The 22,374-nt window shown below is 47.9% G+C and overlaps 1 protein-coding gene and 1 long non-coding RNA gene across 3 annotated transcripts in view; one reads left to right on the top strand and one right to left on the bottom strand.

Moving 5' to 3' along the window:
- Positions 1–13,241, top strand: part of LOC109316738 — a 16,637-nt gene extending 3,396 nt beyond the window's left edge. The window contains exon 2 of the long non-coding RNA XR_002102908.1: positions 12,758–13,241. This is a non-coding gene — a long non-coding RNA (uncharacterized LOC109316738). The remainder of the gene's footprint in view (positions 1–12,757) is intronic.
- Positions 311–20,682, bottom strand: CSDC2 (cold shock domain containing C2). 2 transcript variants are annotated; one of them, XM_019545025.1, is made up of 4 exons: positions 20,502–20,682; positions 5,959–6,231; positions 3,388–3,510; positions 311–2,135 (listed from the first exon to the last, which is right to left on the bottom strand). In XM_019545025.1, exons 2-4 carry the CDS (start codon positions 6,132–6,134, stop codon positions 1,973–1,975), a joined length of 462 nt encoding a protein of 153 aa, XP_019400570.1. In that variant the 5' UTR covers positions 6,135–6,231; positions 20,502–20,682; the 3' UTR covers positions 311–1,972. The 2 variants fall into 2 exon arrangements, with proteins under 2 accessions (XP_019400570.1, XP_019400571.1); XM_019545026.1 differs by lacking the exon at positions 20,502–20,682 and adding an exon at positions 14,830–15,318.
- Between the last annotated feature and the right edge of the window lie 1,692 nt (positions 20,683–22,374).

Raw genomic sequence — 22,374 nt, 5'->3', positions numbered from 1 at the left:
GAGAGAGAGAGAGAGAGAGAGAGAGAGAGAGATGGGGGGCATGGAGACTAGAAGGCACCATTTGGGGCCAGAGGGAACTAAAATAAAATTCACATTTTGTATTTGCAAACCCTTAATAGATTAAAGCTGCTTTAAGAAAATTAATGTTTATCCTAAAGCAGGAAAGATACTGAGCTTGTAGCTCATTAGCACTGGCAGTGGAAGATTAAAAGATGGCATTTGAGCTAGTATTTAGTGAATCTGCAGGACTGGAGCAGGAATCATACTGATGTGCTCCCCAGTGCTGATGTACAGTCCTGTTCTAGCTTTCCTCCTAATGCTGCCTGGGTTGGCTCTTTTTCGTGCTCTTCCCCTCAAAACAAGCAAAACCTCACAGAAACCTGCATGGCACTGTTGACCTGTGATCCTTTGAAAGGTGTCTGAGTAAGACTAAAACCAAACAGCACTTCCAGGGGTTTGTGCACAGTGTTTTACCAAAGGGCAGGGAGAGGCTGAGGGAAAGAGATTTCATGACCCCACTGAGGAAATGAAGGCACAGATTCAGGCCAACATTTTCGAAAGAGCACACACCAAGATACCTAGGACCTGATTTTTAGTGGTTCTGAACGCCCAAATTGCCAGGTAAATCAGGGGGGCCAAGGTGACCTCCAAAACCTGAAGCACCAAAGAACAGTCAGAGATCTCTTCAGTTGTTATCTAGGGGACCTGCTCAACACCCTGCTGTGAGTCTGTGCAAGATACAGTCCAAGTCTCCTGACTCCCACACCCCTGCTCTTGGCAGTGAGAGGCTATAAAACTGCTTTAAAAATGAGCATGAAAATGGGATTCCCTCCCTATTAATAAGCTACAGCCTATCCCTGTGACATACGGTAGAAGAGAGGATGGTGGCAGAGGGTGTAAACTGCAAAGTGATACAATCCACTGTCCCCTACCCCCTCATACACACATATACACAGAGCCACATGGTATCTCCTGACTCTGCCCAGCTCTGCAGACAGAGGTGATGTCCACCTGGGGAGGGGTGGCATGCCCAGAGCCCACGGGGCATGACTATCCACTCAGCAGCAGTGCTGAGTGCATGGGAAGGCCGTGTCAAATGACTTGGAGGAAGTGAGGTGCCCCGCATTTTTCCACTCCCCCCCACCCTCCCTGCTCACACACCTGTCTTCAGGAATGGGGATAAAACCAGTATGTGTCGAAGGTCTTGGTGTGATGCCTGCAGGACTCCATACAAGCTGACTCATCAGGCACCTGACTAGACCTCTTATACGTACACCATGATCCAGAGGATCAATGGTTGCCTACCTTCAGGGACAATCCCAGACCTCACAGATGTAGCTGTCAATCAAAGCACTTGTTCAAGATCATTTGGGGCTGGAACTGCCTCTCAGAGGAAGAGTGCCTCCAGACATAGTCATGCCATCCCTTTGCTCCCCTCAGCCCCTTCTTCAGTTCACAAGGGAGTCAGTGCAGGGAGCTGGACCTTGGGCTTTCCTGGCACCTGACATCAGGAAGGGGATGGAGAATTTGGAGCTAACTGAGGAAATCAGGCTTTGGGCAGGGTGGGGAGTCCACACTGGGTCTGGATAGTGTGGGCAGTGCGATAAAGAAAGAACCGTTGCCAGCCCCCGCTGTGAGCACCTTCTCCTTCCTGCCACCAAAGTAAAAAAGGAGTCTTCTGCGTGCATCCCTGATCAGAGACCGTAAGAGCTCGCGCTACATAAGAGAAAGTGGAATCCACCCTATCAGCAGCTCTGCCTTCCCCTCCCCCTCGAACAACACAATTGCAAACAAAAATGTAATCTTATAAAAGACACAGAATGTATACATCTACATGCCACTTGGCAGACAAGAAACGTGATCCCGGCCCATCCTTCTCTGCTCCAGCTGTGCCAGACTGTCTCCCACACACCCAGGCACACACCTCCAACCCTGCCTGCAGGCCGAGCCAGCCCATAGACCCCACAAGAACCTAGGAGCCAATGATTTGGCCAGACCATGTCTCATGCTTTGTGTGGGGGGCCAGGTTGGTGAGCACCACTTCCACAGCCTGAAACTTCTGGTTCTTGGGCGGAATGGGGCAGATTTTGTACGTGACCTCATCTCCTTCCATTGGGACGTACTCTCCCTCAATGCTGGAAGAGATAAAGAGACAGGACAAACCATTAGGGGCACAACTATGATCAGAGCCATGATCAAGTGCTAGTGAGGTCACCAGGCACAATATAGGATGCTCTCAAGGGGTCCCTGTGCAAGCCCTGCTATCAGCAACATATACTGGGCACCGTCCTTTCTATAGACCTGTGCAGGACTTCTCCTCCCACCCCCCAGTTACAAGATGACAGCGTGAGGGGCTGTTGCCAGAGCCCAAGCCCCACTATATGGAGTCCTTTAAGGGAAAGGGGAGGGAGCCAAACTCCTGCCTGTGAGACAAAGCTTTCAAAAAGACTTGTTATATGCAATGAAGCTGGCTTTTATTGAGACTATACTTGCTTTTCTTCCCAAGCAAAGGGCTGGCACAGAGGGAGGAGTATGTGGCAGTCTGCTGAGCCCTGATCAGAAAGTTGATTATTCCTTGCATTTTCCCATCCCAGCCTTTCCAGTGCCAGATTAGTACCATTTGGAGCTAATTTGTTTATATTCACCACTGAGCCTTGAGCGAAAGAGCACCCAGAGTCCATGGACATCCACTGAGATTTGGTCCCTACTTCTGTTAGTGAATACGTTTGCTATGGTGGAACACTGCATTGGCCACACTAGAGGAGGCTTTATCCACAGAGGCGCAGTATGATCAGCAGGCTAAGTGGTTTTCACCCTTTTTTCATTTGTGGACCCCTAAAAAATTTCAAATGGAGGGCAGACCTTTTTTGGATTGTAAGTGTGGGTATTCACATACTTTTGCTTGATCATAGTCATCCTTTGAGGACCCCTCAGACAGTCTGCAGACTATGGGGTCCACAGATAGCAGGTTGAAAACCTGTGGGCTAAGTGCATATACTGTAGCTCCAGCCTGGATAAACCATCTCCAGAAAAGGAATGGAAGGCAGAAAAGAAGGGAGCCTGCCCCAGGGATTTTATTCAGGCCTCTGCCTCCATAATAAACCTGATAAACCCTTTCACCCCAGTTTATGCCAGTTATCAGGGCAAGAGAAGGTGATAAGAAACTGGTCTGAGACTGCCCCTCCTTCCTTACCACCCCAAATGCCCATTCTCATCTCTTATGGGCCACCGAAGAGCCATAAAATGAGAACAATTTCTGGCCATTACCATCCTGGGGTTAAATGACACTTATCATATTTGAGTTAAAGGTCCATCCCATTTTATCTCCCAACTCCTTGAGCCAGCAGTGGGTGAAAGTCTGCATATTCCATTCCCCATGAGACTCACTCAGACACATGTACAAAAATGTCCTCTGTGCCATTCTCTGGGGTGATGAAACCATGGCCCTGGGAGCGTGAGAACTGCTTACAGACACCCTTGAAGACAGGACCAGCTGAGGCACGAGCCGTCCTACAGAAGGAAAGAGGAGGGGGGAAACAGATTAAATACTCTCATATTTGACTCCACAAGAAGCATCATTTGACAGTATCACTTAAGGGATGTACTTGTGGCAATACAGGAGGAGGAAGAGGAAAAGGCTGAGTCAAAACCAGATCATTTGATAAAGACAAAAGCTCTGTCCCCATCACGGGAGCAGGCAGGAGAAGGGCTAAGGGTTCCTCCATGGTAGGGGTAGGCAACTTGTGGCACAGGCAGTCTTTGTTTGCAACACATGGCAGATCAGAGAGGGAGCAGGGAGCAAAGCAGTAGATAGGGCAAGGAGCAGAAAAAAGAGCAGAAAATCAGCCATGGGAAGGGGATTGGAGTGGCACTTGGAGAGGATGCGGGGTTTACGCTGTGGCATACCTGCCAAAAACCTTGGCCCCACTCTGTTAGACCAGCAATACTCATGATGGGCAGATTCAAATCCATGTTTAAAAATTCCTTAGCTCCACAAAGTATTTCCTTCCTCCTACCATCCTACCTGGTCCCCTCCCTTTCATTCAAAGAGGCAGTTGTTTCCATTTGAAAATGAATGGCAGGTACGTTTAGCTCCCAAACATCTCATTGCTATCCCCTGAATCTACAATTATGCTTCAAAGGAAATAGTGAAGTAACAGAAGCAGGACTCTGGGATGCATTTGAAACCTATAGGAGTGCTCCCCCCACCCACAACTGAACAGAAATGGGAACTGCTCCTGAGGGCTTGTCTCCTCTGCTAAAAAATAGCTGTGTTTTTACTTTAACTAACATTCTTGGACTATCCTTTGGTAAGAACACGGTGGAGACCAGACACTTTAATTTTACCATGAGGTAAACTAGCTGGATTCAGGCCTATGCCCTGACCCTTGACCTCTTCTTGTGATAAAACTAAAGTGCCTGTTCTTTGCAATGTATTTATCTTGGCATAGCTCATGCATCACAGTGATCCTAAGGTAAAAATGGACTTTTCAGCAGTGAATACAAAATCATGATGACTGGTGAGCAGGACAGCAGGGAGGTCCAAGCTCCACCGCTAGCGAGCTGCTTAAGATTGGTCCATCAGTGGGTACTCAGAGGTTATGGTGCTGTTTCAGTGGGGCTCCTTCTAGGCTTTCTACCTGGGTTGTAGCTGCCTCAAAGAAGCTGAGTGTATGGTTATGTCCCCCGGGCACAACACGGGGAGCCGAGGCTGCCAGGCGGGTCTGGTGTAGCAGGAGAAGAGATGACACAAATTATAGGCTGTGCAAGCTATATATGAATTGCATGCCACCGTTTAAAGTGTTTGGATAACCCATAATGAATGATGTAAGCAGGAATCGTTTATGTATTGCTATACTGTAAGAGCACACTTATGCAAAGACCCGCTGACCTCACTTTCCCAGAAGCCTCTACTGCTATTTGCAATCTAGGAACAAGGAAACGGGAGTGCTGGCTGAACTTCTGATCCTTGCTAGTGTATGTCTGTTACGTGCCCTGAGACAACAGGTGCCATCCCGGTTAGGAATGTCCAGGCAATGGTGGGCCAGGTACATGGCGGAGATAAAGGAGCTGCCCTGTCCAAGAACCTAAGCTTTCGCAGAAAGTTAAGGCTCGTCTGATACCAGAGGATAAAACTGGACTGGTTCTCAGAGATCTAGGGAGCAAAGGAGTTTCCTGAAACATCTAGCTTTTTTTCCTAGCAAACACCTCCTTTACAAGAGGTAGACCCTCGGACATAGACTAAACAATGAAGGAAAACAGCCTTCTAATGTATCACTACAGCGCTTTGTAACTGCAGAGGTATGAACGAAAGTTAGGTAAGAAATACATACCATTCCTATACTCCTTTCCTTTTCCTAAAGTGCTGAACTTCTGGTGCTGCGCTCATAAACTCTGTAAAGTCCATTTGGGTCGACTATGAACTGTCTCCTAATCATTTAACTCTGGTGGGGGCTGGAGGGGAGATGAGACACTCAACCTTTTTGGCAGGTGTGCCCCGAATTAGCCCTGCACCCTCCCTGATGCCACTCGACTGCCCAATCTGCTGCTCTTTCTGCTCCCTGCTTTGTTCTCTCTGCCCAATCTCTTGCTCTGCTTTCTTCTTCCTGCCTGATCTGCTGCTGTGCTGCCTGTCCTTGTCCTGGTCTGCCACACATCACACAGAGGCTACCCCTGTACCAAAGACCATTAACACATACAAACGCAACATGTGCCCTGACAGGCCAGAGGTTGAATGCCAGTTTACACATAGGCTGTTCCTCCATCCATGCCCACAGTGCACACGCAAAACTCCACGTGTGGAAAGCCCACGGCACCAATGCTTTGCTGTGATCACAGAAGAGTAGCAGATGAAATCTCTCTCCCATTTTCCACCACAACAGAACAGTTCACAGGGCTTATGCTTGAGTCTAACACACAGCAACCCCCATTCCTCAGCAACATAAGGCAGCTACTTACGCAGAATACGTTCTGGTTCTCTTGGTGGGGAGAGGGCTGGGCAAGTCCCGAAGGAGGAGATTGCCCCGCTCCCAGATCCGGCTTCCCTCCCGTTGAAATGGAAAAGTAGGCCAAACAGGCGACTTTGGCGAGTGGAGTGGTGGCACTGTTGATGGGGTGGTGGAGTCAGATGACATGGTGTGGTTGAGAGGCTTCTCCGACTTGTGGAGGGAAGAGGTGATGACAGGAAACAGAGAAGACAGAGACTCAAAGTCTTTCAGCTCTTACTTCAACCTACAGAAGAAAAAGAAGAGAGGGATAATATACAGGGTGCAACTGCAAGGCAAAAAGGGATATCCTCTCCTTCTGCAAGTGCATCCTATAGTCTAGACCAAGTAGGACCGGGATGGGACAGGGATTGAAAGGGGAGAAACTGGGGGAAAACTAGATGCCACAATAGTGGTGTGGCAAAGTGATAGGAAGTGGGACAGGAGAGGTCCCAAAGGCCCAGCATAGTGTAGCAGCATGGAAGCTCATTCTGAAATGAGAGATGGAAAAATCAATGTCCTGACCACTGGTTCTCAGAAAAGATCTCTTGTGGTAGCTGATAAAAGGACTCATGCTGTCAAGCAAGTGGACTTCATCCAAGAATTGATGGTAGAAAGAGTTCCAAAAACTGTTCCTATGACTCAGCTACATTGATGTTGCTGCCATCTTAAATGATCTGTTATCTCCTAGTCCTTTAAGTGTTGATAGAGCAGTTTGAGTGACATAGCCCTTGGTATCTCTGCTTGAAGGAACCTCTAGATTCTTTTTGTGTAGGGGACAGAGAGGAATTTTGCCCTTGCTCATTGCAGCTAGGAGAAATTAACCCTACTGCTCCCATTGAGATTAACAAAAGTTGTGCAGCTAAATCTCATGAGTTTCCAAAACCTCATGCTATGGAGCCTTGCTTACAGTAACTCCCAGGTGTTAGAGGAATGGGGTGGGATTTTCAGACCCAACTATGTGATTTAGGCCAGTTCTACACTAGAAGCTTTTGCCATTATAGCAGTGATGTTCAGGGAGTGGTTTATTGTGACATTTCAATATCAGCAAAGGCCTTAGAGCTATAAAAGAGCTTATATCAGATCTGCTTATTTCACTTGCTGAGCCAGTATAAGCTGTACTGGCAAGAGATAACTCTTCCAAACCTTTTCCAATGTAAGCTTTCCTAAAGGGCTACAACTCTCATTGACCTTCAGTAGGCACTGAGATTATGCAGGCACTTAAAATGGTTGGGATTTTCAAGTCCCAAAAATGGTTGCAAGAGGTTAATATTTTGTAGATTATAATTACTAGTTGGTAATTCTTGTGGAAAAGCTCAATATCTGTGAAGAGCGTATGCAGTCTCTCCCCTACTTACAAGAATTCCTGCTAATAGCACTTGTGATCTCCAGCTGGAGTTGTGTTTCTATATTTTTTATTTTATACAGAGAAAGAGAGACAGAATAAGTTATAAGGCACAGGGGATTGTCTTTGTTATGTGCCTTTAGACTAGAGCATCTAGCACAATTAGGCTTTTTAAAAGCAAGGCATAGGCAATCTTGTGGGTAAAGTAAGCATTCAAGCCAGGACAGAATCTAAATATCAGTCAGAAGCTAAAAGTAGAGGATCTGAGGCAAAAACCAAGCCATAGTCCGAGGTCCAGGGACAGTGTCAGACACCAGTTGCCAGTGAATCTAGGATGCTGGAGCAGGAACAGAAACTGTGGGAGAACAGAGGACGTAGAAAAGTCTGTTAAAACAGTGCAGGAAAGAGGTGGAGACGACAATTAAGTCAATGTCCAAGCTGGTTTGTTAGAGAAAGGAGAAATCCAAGATAGCAGGCTGAAATGGAGACACATCTATTCAGTAATTAGCTTTCATTTCCCTTTGGCTGATTTTGATTCAGCCCATTATACAGGTCTGGATGTTTATATGTAAAAATAACCTTACACAGGGGGCTGGAGAGAGTGGGGAAGGATTCATTTCTTCCCAGAGGTGAAACCTTTCTTTATGCCAGTTTGACACTGTCATGTATATTACTGTAGCTCCCACAGGTCCCAGCAGGGACTGGGGTCCCCTGCACCAGGCACCACACTTATTAACATCATTAAGGAATTCCTTCCTCCCCACCATGGCAAGGCAGGTCCACACAGGCACCACCTGCTCCCTCTCTCCACGCAGCCTCAGACTCACCCTCGGCTGCCTGCATTGCTGCACTGCCCTGCCCCTGAGGCAGGAAGCAACAGCTGGTGGATGGCGGGGAACCCAGAGACCAGGGCTGCTATTGCAGCCAGAGCAACGGGAGAAGGAGCAGTGGCTGGGTGCAAGCCCGGAGCCATCAGTTGGACAGCCCTGTAATAAAGGAGCCCCTTGAATGTGTCTAAGGAACCAGCGGATGCTACCAGGTAAAACTCTGGTCAGAGATATGCATGGACAAGGGAAAGGCCGACAGCTTGCAGTTGCCCAGTTTCTCCTGGTCAGCATCTCCTTCCTCGTCTGTTAGAAAGACACCTTGGCCCAGGTGACTAATTCAGAAACTGAGCTCAGATCTCCCCAAACCCCATCCCAATGCCTGAACCTCCAGGTAAATCTTTGTCTTCTACTAGTTACCTACTCAGACACCTCCCACTTAGAGAAAGGCTTGAGGAAAGGGACATTCCTACAGATCCAGCAATAGAAACTGAATGGTTTTTTTTTTTGCATTGGGATTTATATTGTATAAGAGACAAACAGGCCACAGAATGACTTTTCTCCAGAACCTCCTTGCTAATTGGGCACCATTACGTGTTCAACAAGATGAAGATGCATTTCAACTTTTAAAGGAAATCACTGGGGCTGACTGCTTTTTCCCAGGTGGTGCTCATCCCAGGACCCTGCACACCAGAGCAGATGTGAATTTTACAAACTGGCTCAACACCCACCAGAGGCTTCCTTTTGGAAGCACGGCACTGAAACTTTCCAGAAGTTATACAGCCCCCCTTCCTCACATAAGAGAATCAGTCAGCCCTTCTCCTTCCCTTTCTCTCATGGAGGTTTCAGTGTAGGTGGCCCTGAGCTCCTCTCCCTGGAGTTGTCATGGGTGTCCTCCCAAATTCACCTATGCAATACCGCCAATCCCAAACATTCAAAAAATCAGGAGTCAGGCCCTCAGGAAAAAACACAAGATTGGCAAAACAATCCTAGGATTATGCTTTAAAAATAATTAGGTTTCTTTTTATGGCGTTTGCCTTGTAGTGACCGAGCCTTTCAGGGCCATATTCTTAGGCTTGGACTGGCCACGACTAGGGTGAACTTGTTTTATGTCGCAAAGCTGGGAATTTAAGAAGGATGCCAAATATTGCAAAACTCACAATTACATTGCAAGAAAGCTGCAGCACTGTTATATGGCCTAGATCAGATGTTGCTTTTACACTCAAAATGGGAAATCCAGTACAACTATGGACAATCTGCCCTCACTTCAGTCACAAATAGAGCCATTATCAGAGTGAGATCTAGTTGCTTATTCAGTTTGAAACCACCAAATGAATGCAATCCCAAATGTTTGAGGGCTTCTTCTTACTATTTGTACTGAAGCCCTGGGTATGATGGTGCAAGAGGAATTGAGAGAGACTTTTTCCTTGTTGATTTCTTTCCTGTTGGGTAATTTGGTGGCTTCTGTTTGAGGGCTGGACAGCCTTGCTCCTGTGAGAGCAAGACTAGCAGCTCTGGATACATCATTGGGGGGAGGGAGGCAGAAATTGTTCTGTTTGTAAACTGTGTTCATTTTAATGCATCAGAAATTCACCACTCTTCCTCAAGAGTAAGGGTCTTCTGTTTTCCCTTCTCCACCCAGCATGATCCATTAGTACGCAGGACCTGGGTGGATGAGTTTGGGAAATCAGGCCCTGAAAAGACAGCCTAGTTTGATACCCACCCCCCAGTCCCACTCCCTCCTGGCACCACTTCCAATGAAAGCAACCACCTCCTGCCAGGGTATTTTAATATCCCAAGAAATCCCGAGATGTTCAGTTTATTTCCAAACTTGTCCCTGCCTCCCAAGGAAGAGTCTCCTCGGTGCACAGATGAAAAGGGGGTCACCTTGGCCCCAAAAATAGAAAGTACCAAGGACACCAGCAATATTTTCTAGATCAGTCCAAGCATCAGGAGGCAAGGCAACAGAGAGAGGAGCAGATCCCTGCATCCCTCCAGCCTCATTTGTTTTCTCTGCAAGCATGTCTCTCTCTCAACCCAAACCACCGCCAGAATGCATCCTGGCTCTGCCCCAGCTGAAGTTTGCCTCTGTGCCTGAACTACTGCCCACCCCAGCCACAGCAATGATCACTTCTGATCCCCAGAAAACTCCTACTAAGCTTCCACTGATCCAAAGTGCTACGGCTGTGCTGCTGCTAACAGACAGCAGAGCTTCCCCCTTAGCTCAAACACAGGGGCTCTGCATTTGAGAGCAGGATGCTCAATGCTCTCTTCCTCCACTGCCCACAGAGCTCGGAGAAGCCACGCTGTGCAGCAGGGGGACCAGTGTACCATCTCAAGCAGCCACAAATTTGCTATTCTGCCCCTTCTCCCATCTGCTACAAAATTAGCCTTATTCCTATCTTCTTTTACTCCCTTCTCGCGGTAACTAGTCTGGGATCCTCTTTTGCCATGAAAAGTGATATTGTGTGGACAAAGAAGACTATAGGAGTCTGGGTCCTCCAGTGAACTGACTGCCAGAACTGGGTAAGCATGATGGTCTGGGCCACCTACACAGCACTTACCGATACTGAGTGATAGTATTGAGGTGGTTACGATGGAAACTGCTTGCTCACAGAACGCCTTTCTGTACCACTTCTGCTGACAAGTCCGATAGCACGTACCCACCAGATGAGGGACAATGGAGAGTATTTAACCTTAGCAACTGTATTTCGACAGGATGATTAGTATGCTACGGAGGTTGACTGGAGCTGGGAAAAGCTGCTTCCTTCAGCTTGTTTGCAGGGGGCTGGTTAAGTGGAAGTTTACCAGAGGCAAAACAAAGAAGCTTGGTGCTTGGAGAGGAGCATATAAGCAAAGGAAGCCTCACAGGAAGCTTTAGACAGAAGAGGTGAACAGATTTAGCCTGATTCTGGGACAGGAAATCTAGGTTAGCTACAGGCCCAGCTACAGGCCCAGAGTACCCACAGTTTTGACAGGGTGCGTTTGAGCTGGACTGTGGGTTTGTACCTCAAGGGTGTGACCCATCCCAGGGACAGTGCCTGAGCTCTGTTCAGACTCACAATGGGCCCACAGGATTGGGACCCAAGACGACGGCCTGGAAAGTGTCCAAATGTGGAAACCCAACCACATCTGTGAACATAATTTCTTGCAGCAGTGCTCTGTAGATTGCAACACATCCCTCTGACTCCCTGTCAGGCACAGGGGCCTGCCTCCCTCTTCATTCTTCCAGAAATGAAGTACTTGTCCTTTCCACCCTGCGGCCAAAGGACACATGTTCTAGGAGCCCCAAGAACACACTGGTTCTGAAATTTGATGCAGGCCTGGGTAACCACTGCTGGGTTTGGACCCATGGTCTGACTAAGACAGTGAGTATATAGATGCATGCCTAGGGTCCCAGCTCCTGGAGTCATGTGATGACATCGGAAGATCAGCTGTCGTTTAAGAAGCATCTATCTTGTGAATACTACTGGCTTGAAAACATAATCCCAAGTGTACTGGTGTTAGAGTCTAGAGATAGCCTGAAACCATAGCTCCAGGGGTGGATCCAGGGGAGGTGCAGTGGTGCAATCACCCTCCCCAACCCTCGCCCTGCCCCTTTGAGTCCTGCTGTACCCAAAGTTTAAAACCAACTGCCTGCCTGGCAGGGGCAGCATTTTTAGCCAGGTAACAATGAAGGAGTCACTTGACTTCAGGGCTCATTAGCATCTTCCTGATTGCTTCTAAACTCTTCATTCCACAGACATTAACAACACTCTCTCCTTTTTTAATGGTTTGATGTTCAGCTAATCCAGCTAGCCTTTATTCTGCAATCCTGCTGTCTGTGAGCTGCTTCTGGTAATGCAGCTCATATTTCAAAGCCCTGTGGACTGTTTTTAACTGTAGCTAAAAACATTACCTCAGGTACTGACATAATGTCACGTGAAGCATTGGTTGAATGGTCAAGATGTTCAAGGTGGCTAGATTTTGCTTTATAAATCTCAAAAAGAGATGTCCATCTAATTTGAATGAAATGTAGGACTAATGAAACATCCTTTGGGGTTTTTTTTGCCTAGTTGGTTGTGGTTTTTATACTTCATATATAACACAGCAAATTAATGCTCATCCCAATGAAGTTATATTTGTTTTTGCTCCCATCTTAAACTGAAGCAGAGATGCCTTCTGAGTAGTTCTATTTTTCCCCCCAAAGAAGAAAAGCTCCAATAAAAATATTGTTACCAGACCAACGTGGGGTACCCATAAGTGCATGGGGAGAAGGGAAGCAACCAGAACAGGAAAAGCACCTGTGCTGCAGAGCTTTCCACTCTGGGGTCTCTTGTGGCAATTTTCCTAAGTCACTTTGTTCCTGTTCTTGTCCCTTGGCCCGCTTGGGATCAGCACCTCACAAGGATTGGGAGGAGGTGTATTGACAGAGGTGTGTAGACAGCACTGGGCCCCCTGCAGAAGCGGATGCAGCCCCTGGAGGGTTGCAGCCCATACAGTGTTGGAGGGTCTTGGCAGAGCTATGCAGGGGGAACGCACCAGTATTATCAGTCTACAGAAAGGCATTATTTGCCTGGCCTTCATTAAATCCACCTGCCTGCTCTTCTTATCAACCATTTTAGATACTTCTGAACTGGTTTGGCCCTTCTGAAGTGCTGCAGAGCAGCATGTGATCAGCTTCCAGGAAGAAGTGAATGTGTGACCTCATACCTCTGCTGGGAGCCAACAGGCATTTGGGGGTGCTATACTCTTGTCAATGCACTATAATCCATCATGACCCAGGGTGCTCCAAACCTCTCCCCACTCCCTCATCTAAAGAGCAGCGTATGAAACCTTTCATTGTGTGCCCAGAATTAATGCCATCCAGCCCTGGAGGGTGGCAGTGCTGCCTGCCCCAATGATCTTATTGTGAGGCTCATGCTACAAGAAGTTTTACTCAGAGCCCCAGATGCTAGGAAGTCTCTGCCTGAGAAGCTCTGCTCTCATTTAGGAAAAAGTTGGCAGGCTTCCTGGTCATGGACAAAGGCTGGGAAATGTGAGGCAAGTGTATCTTAAAAGCTCAGAAACTAGGTGGCAAATAAAGAAAATAAATCGGTGTTTATTATTTAAAAAAAAAGATACAGACACACTTTTTTCAAGCCTCTTTTTTGAATCCTTAGGCTGAGCCATGCTGGAGAAAAGCTAAAGACCAGGTAAAACATGGGCATGGCAGTGCTGGCATCCCTCCCTACACAGACCAGGCCTTGCTCCCAATCTGAAGGAAGCCCCTTGAGTGCAATGAAAGTGTAGTCCCTAGGCCTGTTTTGGGTGCTAATAATTTCTATAGCCCCTTTTTTCAAATAGGCAAGAATGGAGCCAGTGGTACTGATGCCTTCCTATGTTGCCAACACCTGTCTTCTAGGAAGCAATACGGCACCAAGTCCACCATAACCTATGGACCGCAAAACAGTCAAGCAAGACAACTGCTCTGAATCACTGCCAAGTCTGTTCTTACCTGAACTAATAGCCTTGATGTGATAGGCTTTGTTTCAGAGCAACTCCCTGAGCTACCCACTCCCGAAGGGCAAGGCACGATTTTCTCTAGAGGCAGAGGTGGCTGTGTCATGGACAGGGAGTGTTCAGAAGAAAGTGGCAGTGGCCCAAGAAAGCACTTTCCTTCCCACCCCTAAACACCCACAGAAAGCCATGTGCAGACAGCCAGTGCAGCAGTCGAGACAAACTCCCTCCCTGTCTTCCCCTGACACACCACTGCGTTTGTACAGACAACTCCCAGTCCCCTCCCTACAACCTCAGCTCTCAGGTGCACTTTTATGTTGCAATGAACTAAGTCTGGAAGCAGGTGCAGGGTCTCTAGTATCCAACATCACCTACCGCCCCTTGTCAGAAATTCCTGAGGCTCTGATTCACAGAGATATTTAGGTGCCCAACACCCACCAATTTTAGTCGTGCAAGAAGCAACCCCAGGAGAAGGAGGAAGAGGAGGGGGTTGTCTGAGTAAATCAAGGAGCTTCTCATTTCCCCAAAACCTCCCACAATAAGTGAGATGTCAGAAATAAACTGACAGCTTCTCTCTAACCCTCGTTCTACATTCCAGCCATGTCCTTGTGATGCTGTCCTCCTAGACTCACAAACATCCCTCCAGAGCCAGGAAGAGGTTGGGGGAGGGAGAGGGAGCAAGGAAAAGCAGGCGGGCCTTCCCCCAGGATTTACAGAGATTTCCAAGAAGCAGCAGGACTGTCACAGCCAGATAATGAGACAGCAAAAGACTATAACACCTGGCTGGGGTTGTCTGACCTCAGTCCTCTTTCCTGCCAGGGGCAGGGGGTTAGATACGATGATCCACTGGGTCCCTTCCAACTCTATAATCTATGAATCTATGAAAAAAACAAAAACACACAGGGCTTAGGAGACTCACTCCGGCATATCTGGCTGGCCTGGGAAGAATGGCAGCACTCTCCCATTTTGGCTGTGTCTCTGCCCCCATGTGACCCAAAGTCTAGGTTTGCCTTACAAAGAGCCTGCCCACTGGTGCCAGAGCACCTATATGCTCACCACACCATCCCCAGGAGGTCTGTCAACAGGCTTCTCTACCAGCTTTGTCCCTAGACTTAAGATGTCACCTTCCCCTTCTTTCTCGACCTGTATCAGGTTTCCAGTTGCAAATCTGAGCCCTCTACCAGCAACAATTTCTCACCTTCTCTACCTGTCAGGCTCCTGCTAGGTCCAGGTAGGGGCTGCCAGGTCTGTTTGCCTCCCTGCAGCAGTGATGTCTCTCTCCTGTCTGATCCTGTGGCCTAGGGTGGACCCTCCTCCCTTCTATGTCTGCACCCGCCTTGGTTCCTGCATGCAGCACGGAGGAAGGCTCTGGCAGAGGGACAGCTTCCTATTTTTGTGAAACACCCCGTGTGGTGAAAAACAACACAGAAGGCTGAAGGAGAGGAATCCGTGCCAACACCACACATGCACCACTGCTTATGATGCAGGCAGGAATCACGGCCACCTAACCTGGGAGGAGGCAGGAGGCTCAGAGAGCAGGCCACCATGGGAGACGTGACCAACACTGATATCTACTCGCCCCCAGCCCCATGTTCTTACACTTGATGTAAAGCCAAGGCCCTGATCACTAAAAGGCCCTAGGATATGTCTCTGAAGGAGGGCTGCTCGCCAGTGTCCTGGCTACAGTCCAAATTAAACCTTTGTGTTCTTTTGGCCTATCCCAATCTCCTGTTTCTAATTTTCACACATCACTCCCCCTCCCAAGACAGAATCAAATTGTCACATGCCTTGACCCCACCCATCCTTCCCCTGGCCTCCCTGTCAGAGGAAGAAATCTTCATGCTTATTTAATCCTTTGTCTCCAAAGCCCTGTAAAATGCACCTGACCAAGAGGTGGCTGCAGTTCAGTGGTGATACCACGATACCCAAACGTTCAGCTGGACACATCTTGGGGAGTACTGTAGCATCATCCCCCTGACCCATTTTTGCCAAGTTTGCTTAGACACCAGCATTTGGCTCACTACTCAGAGCTCTTCCTCTCCCTGGTCATCCTTTTGTTACCTCTAACCCACCCTGCAAGAAGTGATACTAAGTAATGCCCATACTATCACGACCACTTCTATAGTTGCAGAAAGCAATGGTGGAACTAAGCTGCGGCAAAAAGAGAAGGATTACTGGGGAGGACAGAGAGAAAGAGATAAAAAGCTAATTGCAAAGATGCAACCTCTGACACAGCAGAGGAAAAAACAGAGGACATTCCTGGCACAAGGAAGGGTGTTTTCAATTAGCCACTCCTGCCTGTTACTGGCACCCCTTTCATTTGCCAAAGAGCCCATGAAGCTACATCATGCTCCACTTGAATCACTGCGTTGACACTTTGGGATTCTTCAGTTGTCCTGTGGGGCTGTAAGGCAGAGGCACAGTGATCCAGGCTCTTCCACATGAGCTCTTTGTTCAGGTGTTTAGGCTAGAGGAACATCTTGTGAGAACAGGGGAAAGGGAGGTTTAAAAAAAAGAGAAGAGAGAGAAAGATGTTCACAGGAAGAGTCCCTCAGGAGCCCGGTAGGATGTATCACAGCACTTGGCAGCACCACAGGGCTTTCCATCTTCAAAGCACTCTAGAAATAGGGCTTTGTTAATCCCTCAAGATCAAACTGTCTCACAATAAGAAGTCCATAAGCCTGCTAGCACATCAGCATTAACAGGGGACCGAGACTATGTGGAAGAGTGGAGCCAGAGGGTCCCTCCCCTGTGCGGTGTTCATAATCCATGCAACCAAGAACTGTACTGACATCCTGTCTGATTTACACCTTCTCGGGGACCCAGTTTTTATCCCCAGTAGATTATGCCTCTGCCTGATGACGCATGCTTTGAGAGCTCAGCCGTAAGGAGAATTTTACTGAAGAATTCATCCCTCTCCACAGCTCAAACCTAAGTTTTCTGCTCCGTGGGCAGGAGAGCTATGGGAAAGGGATGAGGACACCTGCAGGTGGGTTGTCTTAGCCTAACATTGCTTTGCACTCTGTAGTCAGTCGCACCTCATTGGGGTCCATCTTGGCATCCACAGACCCTTGAATCCCTGTTGTCCTAGAGGTACCTGCTCTGGTCGCTTGCCAGCAGTCAGAGAGCAATTTTGATGGGCTCCAAAGAGCATCACCTAGTTTGGCCTTTCCACAAGCAAAGCCTGTAAAACTGGAGGTCCTCCGGAGGAGAGCATGTGCCTTGTGGGGAAAAGAGCAGGGATGGTCATGTTACATCTTATCTACAAAAACTAATGGATTTCACCACACACACCTAAATCCACACACCTATCCCATGAGACCAGTTCAATTCAGTGTTCAAGTTCATTTGGGTGCTTTAATCAGCACTAGAGTACCTCCGGAGAGCAGCCATAACCCCAAGAAGAACACGAGCAGAGAAGAGGCCCCGCCATCATCACCCCCATGCAAAGGAACGATGCACCTGTCCTGAAATAAAGCCATGCCTCGTCCATACCCTCATTCCACAGGCCTTCAAAGGTCTTAGGACATGGGACAATCTGCTTAAAGTGTTGGGCAGCACTCATTGTACCACAGGGCACTATGGTTTTTTACACCATCTGTGACTTGATTCAAATCCCTGCAGCAAACAAAGGGACTGAGGAAATTAAACTTCTAGCAAAGATGGGCTGGGTACAAGAGCTGCAAGCTATCAGCCCCTCCTCTTCCCAGGAAAGAAGTTGAGGGGCTCTGAGAAAGCCTATTTCATGCCTTCCTCCCTCTGCCAGGATTCCCCTTCAGAGACAAGCAATGACATTTCGAGAGATTAAGATCCATATCAAGCAAGGTGGAGGAGGAGGCTATGGAGCAGTGCAAGGCACTTTTAATCTATTCCTCACAAGGTACCACACAGCTAGTTACGCAGGTCTCTGACTATCAATACCAAGAGCTACCAGTAGTTCCTTCACAGGCTCTCTAAGTCTTTGTAGGCCTTGGCAACACATACACAGAGTGAAAAGAAATCCAGCTCACTCATGGCACAGCAAAATGTGAACCAGCCCAGCCCTATGAAATGGAGTTGAAACAGTTTTCTTCCAATTCAGCTGCATTCCCCATTGCTGGCAAGCTCTTGGCCTTTCCCTTTGGAGCAGAACAGAAGCTCTATGGCTTTGCTTGGACTGTAGGAGTGGCTGAAGGCTGGGTGTGAAGAGGTCCTGTGGAGCTCTTTTTAATGGGTGGGTCAGGAGACAGCGTTCTCAATTGAACAGCAAATTCCTTCCCCACTTTCTTTTTTTTTTTTCAAGAAAGTGCTACAGTAGCATGCCAGAACCCTGTAGTAATACAGCAGCATCAGTGGCAGCTAGCTTAGATGCTTTCTATTTTTTTTGTTGCTTTAAAAGAGAGCATTCTCAAGCTTAGCTGACAGTAGAAAGTATTCCACGGAAGAATATGCAAAACCCAGTCCAATTACTGAAGACAGGCTGCAGACACATCAGCTTTCATCCAGAGATCCAAGTGCCCCATTCATCAAGATGAGGTGAAGGGTCTACAATTTATCAAACAAAATCCCTCCCCGACTTTCTTTAAAAACAAAACAAACAAACAAAACCAAACCACATTTATTTTGGAGCTGGCTGCGACCTCATTTAGCTGCACAAGGTCTCCAAATATGGGAAGGATCCCTCTAAAGAGACAAAAGTCCCATTTTCCCTTTTCCCCACCTCCTCTTGTTACAGTAGTCAACAGAAATCCATCAGATGTCATTCAGCCAGGCTGCACTGTACATATCTAGTTTGTTTAATCTTCCCTGGTGAACCAGTCCTCAATCCTCTTAATCACCTTTGTTGCTCCTCTTTATATTCCCTCCAATTTGTCAAATCCTTTCAGGCAAGGAGGTGCCCAGGATGCTTCAGGCAAGGTGGCACTAAACACACTTAAGAGAAGAGGTCTTACATTCTTGATGCCTCTGCACAGCCAGCCCCAAATTGCACTGACTTTAATTAGCTGTCATATCCCCTTGCAAATTTCTGGCAATTACACTGTCTACACTCTCACTTTCATCTGCTTCAACAATTCTGCTTCCCAAGCGGCTTCCTCCCATTGACTGACTGCATTTCACATTGTTTCTGCCTCTGCTACATTTTCCAGTGGAATCACACCTAGTTATTTTGTCCCGTTTCTCTCACTTTGGTAGGTCCCAAGTGATTACAACACCTCTGGATTTAAACTGCGTAAATTCCCTTGATGTGCTCTTCACCTCTTTTCCGAATCATTAATAAAGATGGGAGATTTTAAGGAGTGGATTTCGGCAACACCCTGCTGGAAACCTCGCTCTCATCTCTCCCCAGCTACTGCATCAAAGCAAAAATAGAGCAAAACTACAGGCCACTGGCTCTATTCCCCTCACCCTGGAACCCCTGCCTTTGGCAACAGCATGGCCATAAGAAAGTGAAAGCAGTTCTTAGGCCCATTGCTGGTCTTGAAGAGGCAAGTCCAAGCCCCCTAAAAACCCAAACTGTCTAAATGCAGGCAAATCTCATTCTGGATAAATATATAGAACTAGACACAGAGGATGAGTTTGTCCTGGGAGTATTATACCAAATTACATTGTCACAGTTTTTCTGGTATTCACACCTTGAAGGACAATGAACACCCCATTGCAAGCCCTGGTACCCAAACATGCCACTCCCAAGGAACAGATTAATTACTCCAATGGTTTGTAACCAGTTCGGCAAATGTAGCAGTTAAATAAAGAGGTTACCATAAACACAGCACCTGCAGTGGCTCACAGACTACACTTACTCTTTCTTTCATTCTCCATGCTCAGAGGAGGATCACAGCTCTGGTGTCTGGCAGGCTTTTATAATTTCTGTCTCTATCCAATGCTAATGAAAGCCTCTTATCCCTCCCTGGTTTGGTTGCAGGGTCAGATAATTAAGAGTTAAATGACATCCAAAACTCTTTCATTTACAGATCCCAGGGGTTAAATATCTTCTTTCTGAGGCACACTGCAATAAGATAAATAAACTATTTTGGGGAGTAGGGGCTTAAAGCTGCCTTCCCCACAAGTCTGAGGAGCTCTGGTTGGGCAGCCACATATACAAACAGCACAATTAGGGGCAAAATATCACCTTTGCAGCTCGCTTATAAAAGCCATCTCAGTTACTGCTCCTGGATTTTGGGGGTGGAAGGTGAGGGAGAGAACAAACATGCCACCAGACCTAAGGGGTTGGGGTTGGACAGAGAGGCCATCACTGAGGCTTGCTTAACCATTTAAAAATAGATGCAGAATAATAAAATATAAATACACAAAATCAGAACACTGGCTGTTCCAAAACCACAAGCTAATGTCTTCACCCACCCTCTTCCTTCCTCCTTTGTAGATTCAACTTGCTGTTTGCACAAATTTATAATTCAGTCAGTCCAAAAGAAAAAAAAAAGGCATGTAAGCATCACTAACACCCTCATTACTTAATAAGAGAGGTTTTACAAAGCAGGCATGCCTCCTTCCCCACCCTCTGAAAAGGACAGAGCAGACAGATGTGTCCCAGCTGATCTGAGCTTTCAGTGGTAAAGCTGAAGCTCTTTGCCCACAGCAAAATCATGTATACACAATACCACTGCTTATGCCAATGTGTTTTTTCCCCTTTCTTTTAGGTTGGTGGGGAAGAAATAGAGCAGAGGAATTAATTCACAGTTAATTTTACACCTTCCCCTCAAAAAAAAAAGTCAGTAAATGAGCCAATGTACATTCATGCCTCTAACTACAATATTCCCAGCAATACCAAATGGGGCATTTCATGTCTCTGCCTTCCCTGGCAATTACCAGCTCCCCTCTAGCTGCATTGTGCCAAGCATCAGTGCTTAGGGTGAATGGAGGTTCCTCTGTTACCTGATGGAGAGCAGCAGTCCTCTTGCTTGGACAGCCTAGCTCTGGGTTTCTCCTTAGCACCCCACTTCTTTCCAAGCTGGGCTGCCCGTTGCCTCCTGATGAATTTAAAATATTTGGCGTGTCTGATGTGCACCCTGAGCTTCGCACACACACACGCACACACACACATACACTCCTTCCTCCTGACGTCAGGATGCTGGGGAGGGGGAAGGCAGAGGGGGGCAGATGGGAGGGATTATGATGATAACTTCTACTCCAGACTTAAAGAGACATGCCTTTTGAGGGGAGAACTGGGCCACAGCTCTCAACAAATCCACAATTGGGGGGGAGGGGGGTGCGCGTGTGTGTGCATGTGTGCGTGTGCACACGTAAGCCGAGGGAGGGGGAGTGAGGGAGGTGATGTTACATGACATGGCAGTGGATGCTTTGCAGGCTGCAGGGAAAAGAGACTGATAACCAGGAACAGGCTGACCCAGGCATTGAGAAGGAGGGGAACTGGGATTCATGAAATGAAAATAATTTCTCTAATTGAACTGGTAAGTGGAGATAGGCTGGCTTTCCCCTGCTTTTGGTCATTCCTTTCCCTTTGGTCCTCCACAGTGGAGATAAGTAACCTCTCCCCACCCAGGGTCCTTTGACCACCAGCCCCTAACACATCCCCTCTCCAACACTTGTGGGAGGCTGCAAAAGGGTCTCCCTGCTGGATGCAGTCTTTTTAACAAACATGGGAGCAGGGATTCCTTCCTGACCCAGCAGGCCAGTGAATTGAGGAGCTGGGAAGAGCATCTGGTTGTGCTGGCACCTGGCAAGCACAGAGCCTGCTACTCAGAAGAGCAAAGCTGGTTTGGGGACTAACTGAGAGGGAGTCCCCAGCCCTCAGAAGGGGGATGCTGACTCTCGTGAGGCTGCAAACATGTGCTGTGCAGTTTGGGGGCCTGCTTGACCCCACAGCCTCAGGATGGCCTCATGAACAGAGCTTGCCCTTTCATTCTCAGTGGGCAAATAACTGTACCCATCACTCTCTGACATGGACTGAGCACCAGAGACACAAATAGCTGGTTCTTCCAAGCTGGATTACTGCAAGCGTGGCTACCTGGGGCTGGCCACACAAGGGACACCCAGCATTGCATGGTTCAGCAGCTCTTCTAGGCAGAACTATGCACCTTGCTGCTTGCCAGGGCCAGCCTTATGGGTGGTTGACGTGAGCAACCACTCAGGGCTCTGTAATCAAGGTGGTGCCACACACGCACACACACATGAGCAGCCTGCATTCACAGGAGCACTCTCCCCCTGCCCCACCCCAGCTGATCCTCACCCCAGGCAGGAGGAGCAGTGCCATGCCCAACCCAGCCCAGCCCTCTCCCTCCAGTTACTGTGCAGGAGGAGCTGGGTAGGGCATGTGCTGCTGGAGCGGTGCCCACTCCAGTCCACCTGACTTGCTCCTGCATAGCAGCAGCAGTGCCTGAAACTTTCGCTAATTCTACTACATACTGAAACTCAAAGAAAAGGAAAATGCAAGTTCACTGAGGGTGCCATTTTCCGTAAGGCTGGCCCTGCTGCTTGCCATTTGAATTCCAGGTGCTTTTAAAGCTCACTGTTCCACCTAGCTCAGGGACCCTCTCTTTCTGCCCTTTGTCAATCTTGCTGTACTCAAAACAGCCAGCCCAGCCAAGTCGCAGCTCCTCAGAGCTTGGTTTGAGGCAGTCCCAGTGAAGGGCCTACAATGATGAAAATACTCCTGTAGGAAATCACACCAAGCCCATGTGGGGTACCATCTTTGTTATGTAGGGCTCGTACGTAAGTCACGTGCTCTGGCATTATCATGGGTTCTTTTAAAAATATCCATGACTTCGGGCCCTTTTTCTTCTAGGCA

Source organism: Crocodylus porosus, unplaced genomic scaffold (genome assembly GCF_001723895.1).
Source record: "Crocodylus porosus isolate Cpor-Errol unplaced genomic scaffold, CroPor_comp1, whole genome shotgun sequence".
NCBI lineage: Eukaryota > Metazoa > Chordata > Crocodylia > Crocodylidae > Crocodylus > Crocodylus porosus.
Note: the sequence above shows the minus strand (reverse complement) of the source record. Positions and strands in the feature narration are given on the sequence as shown.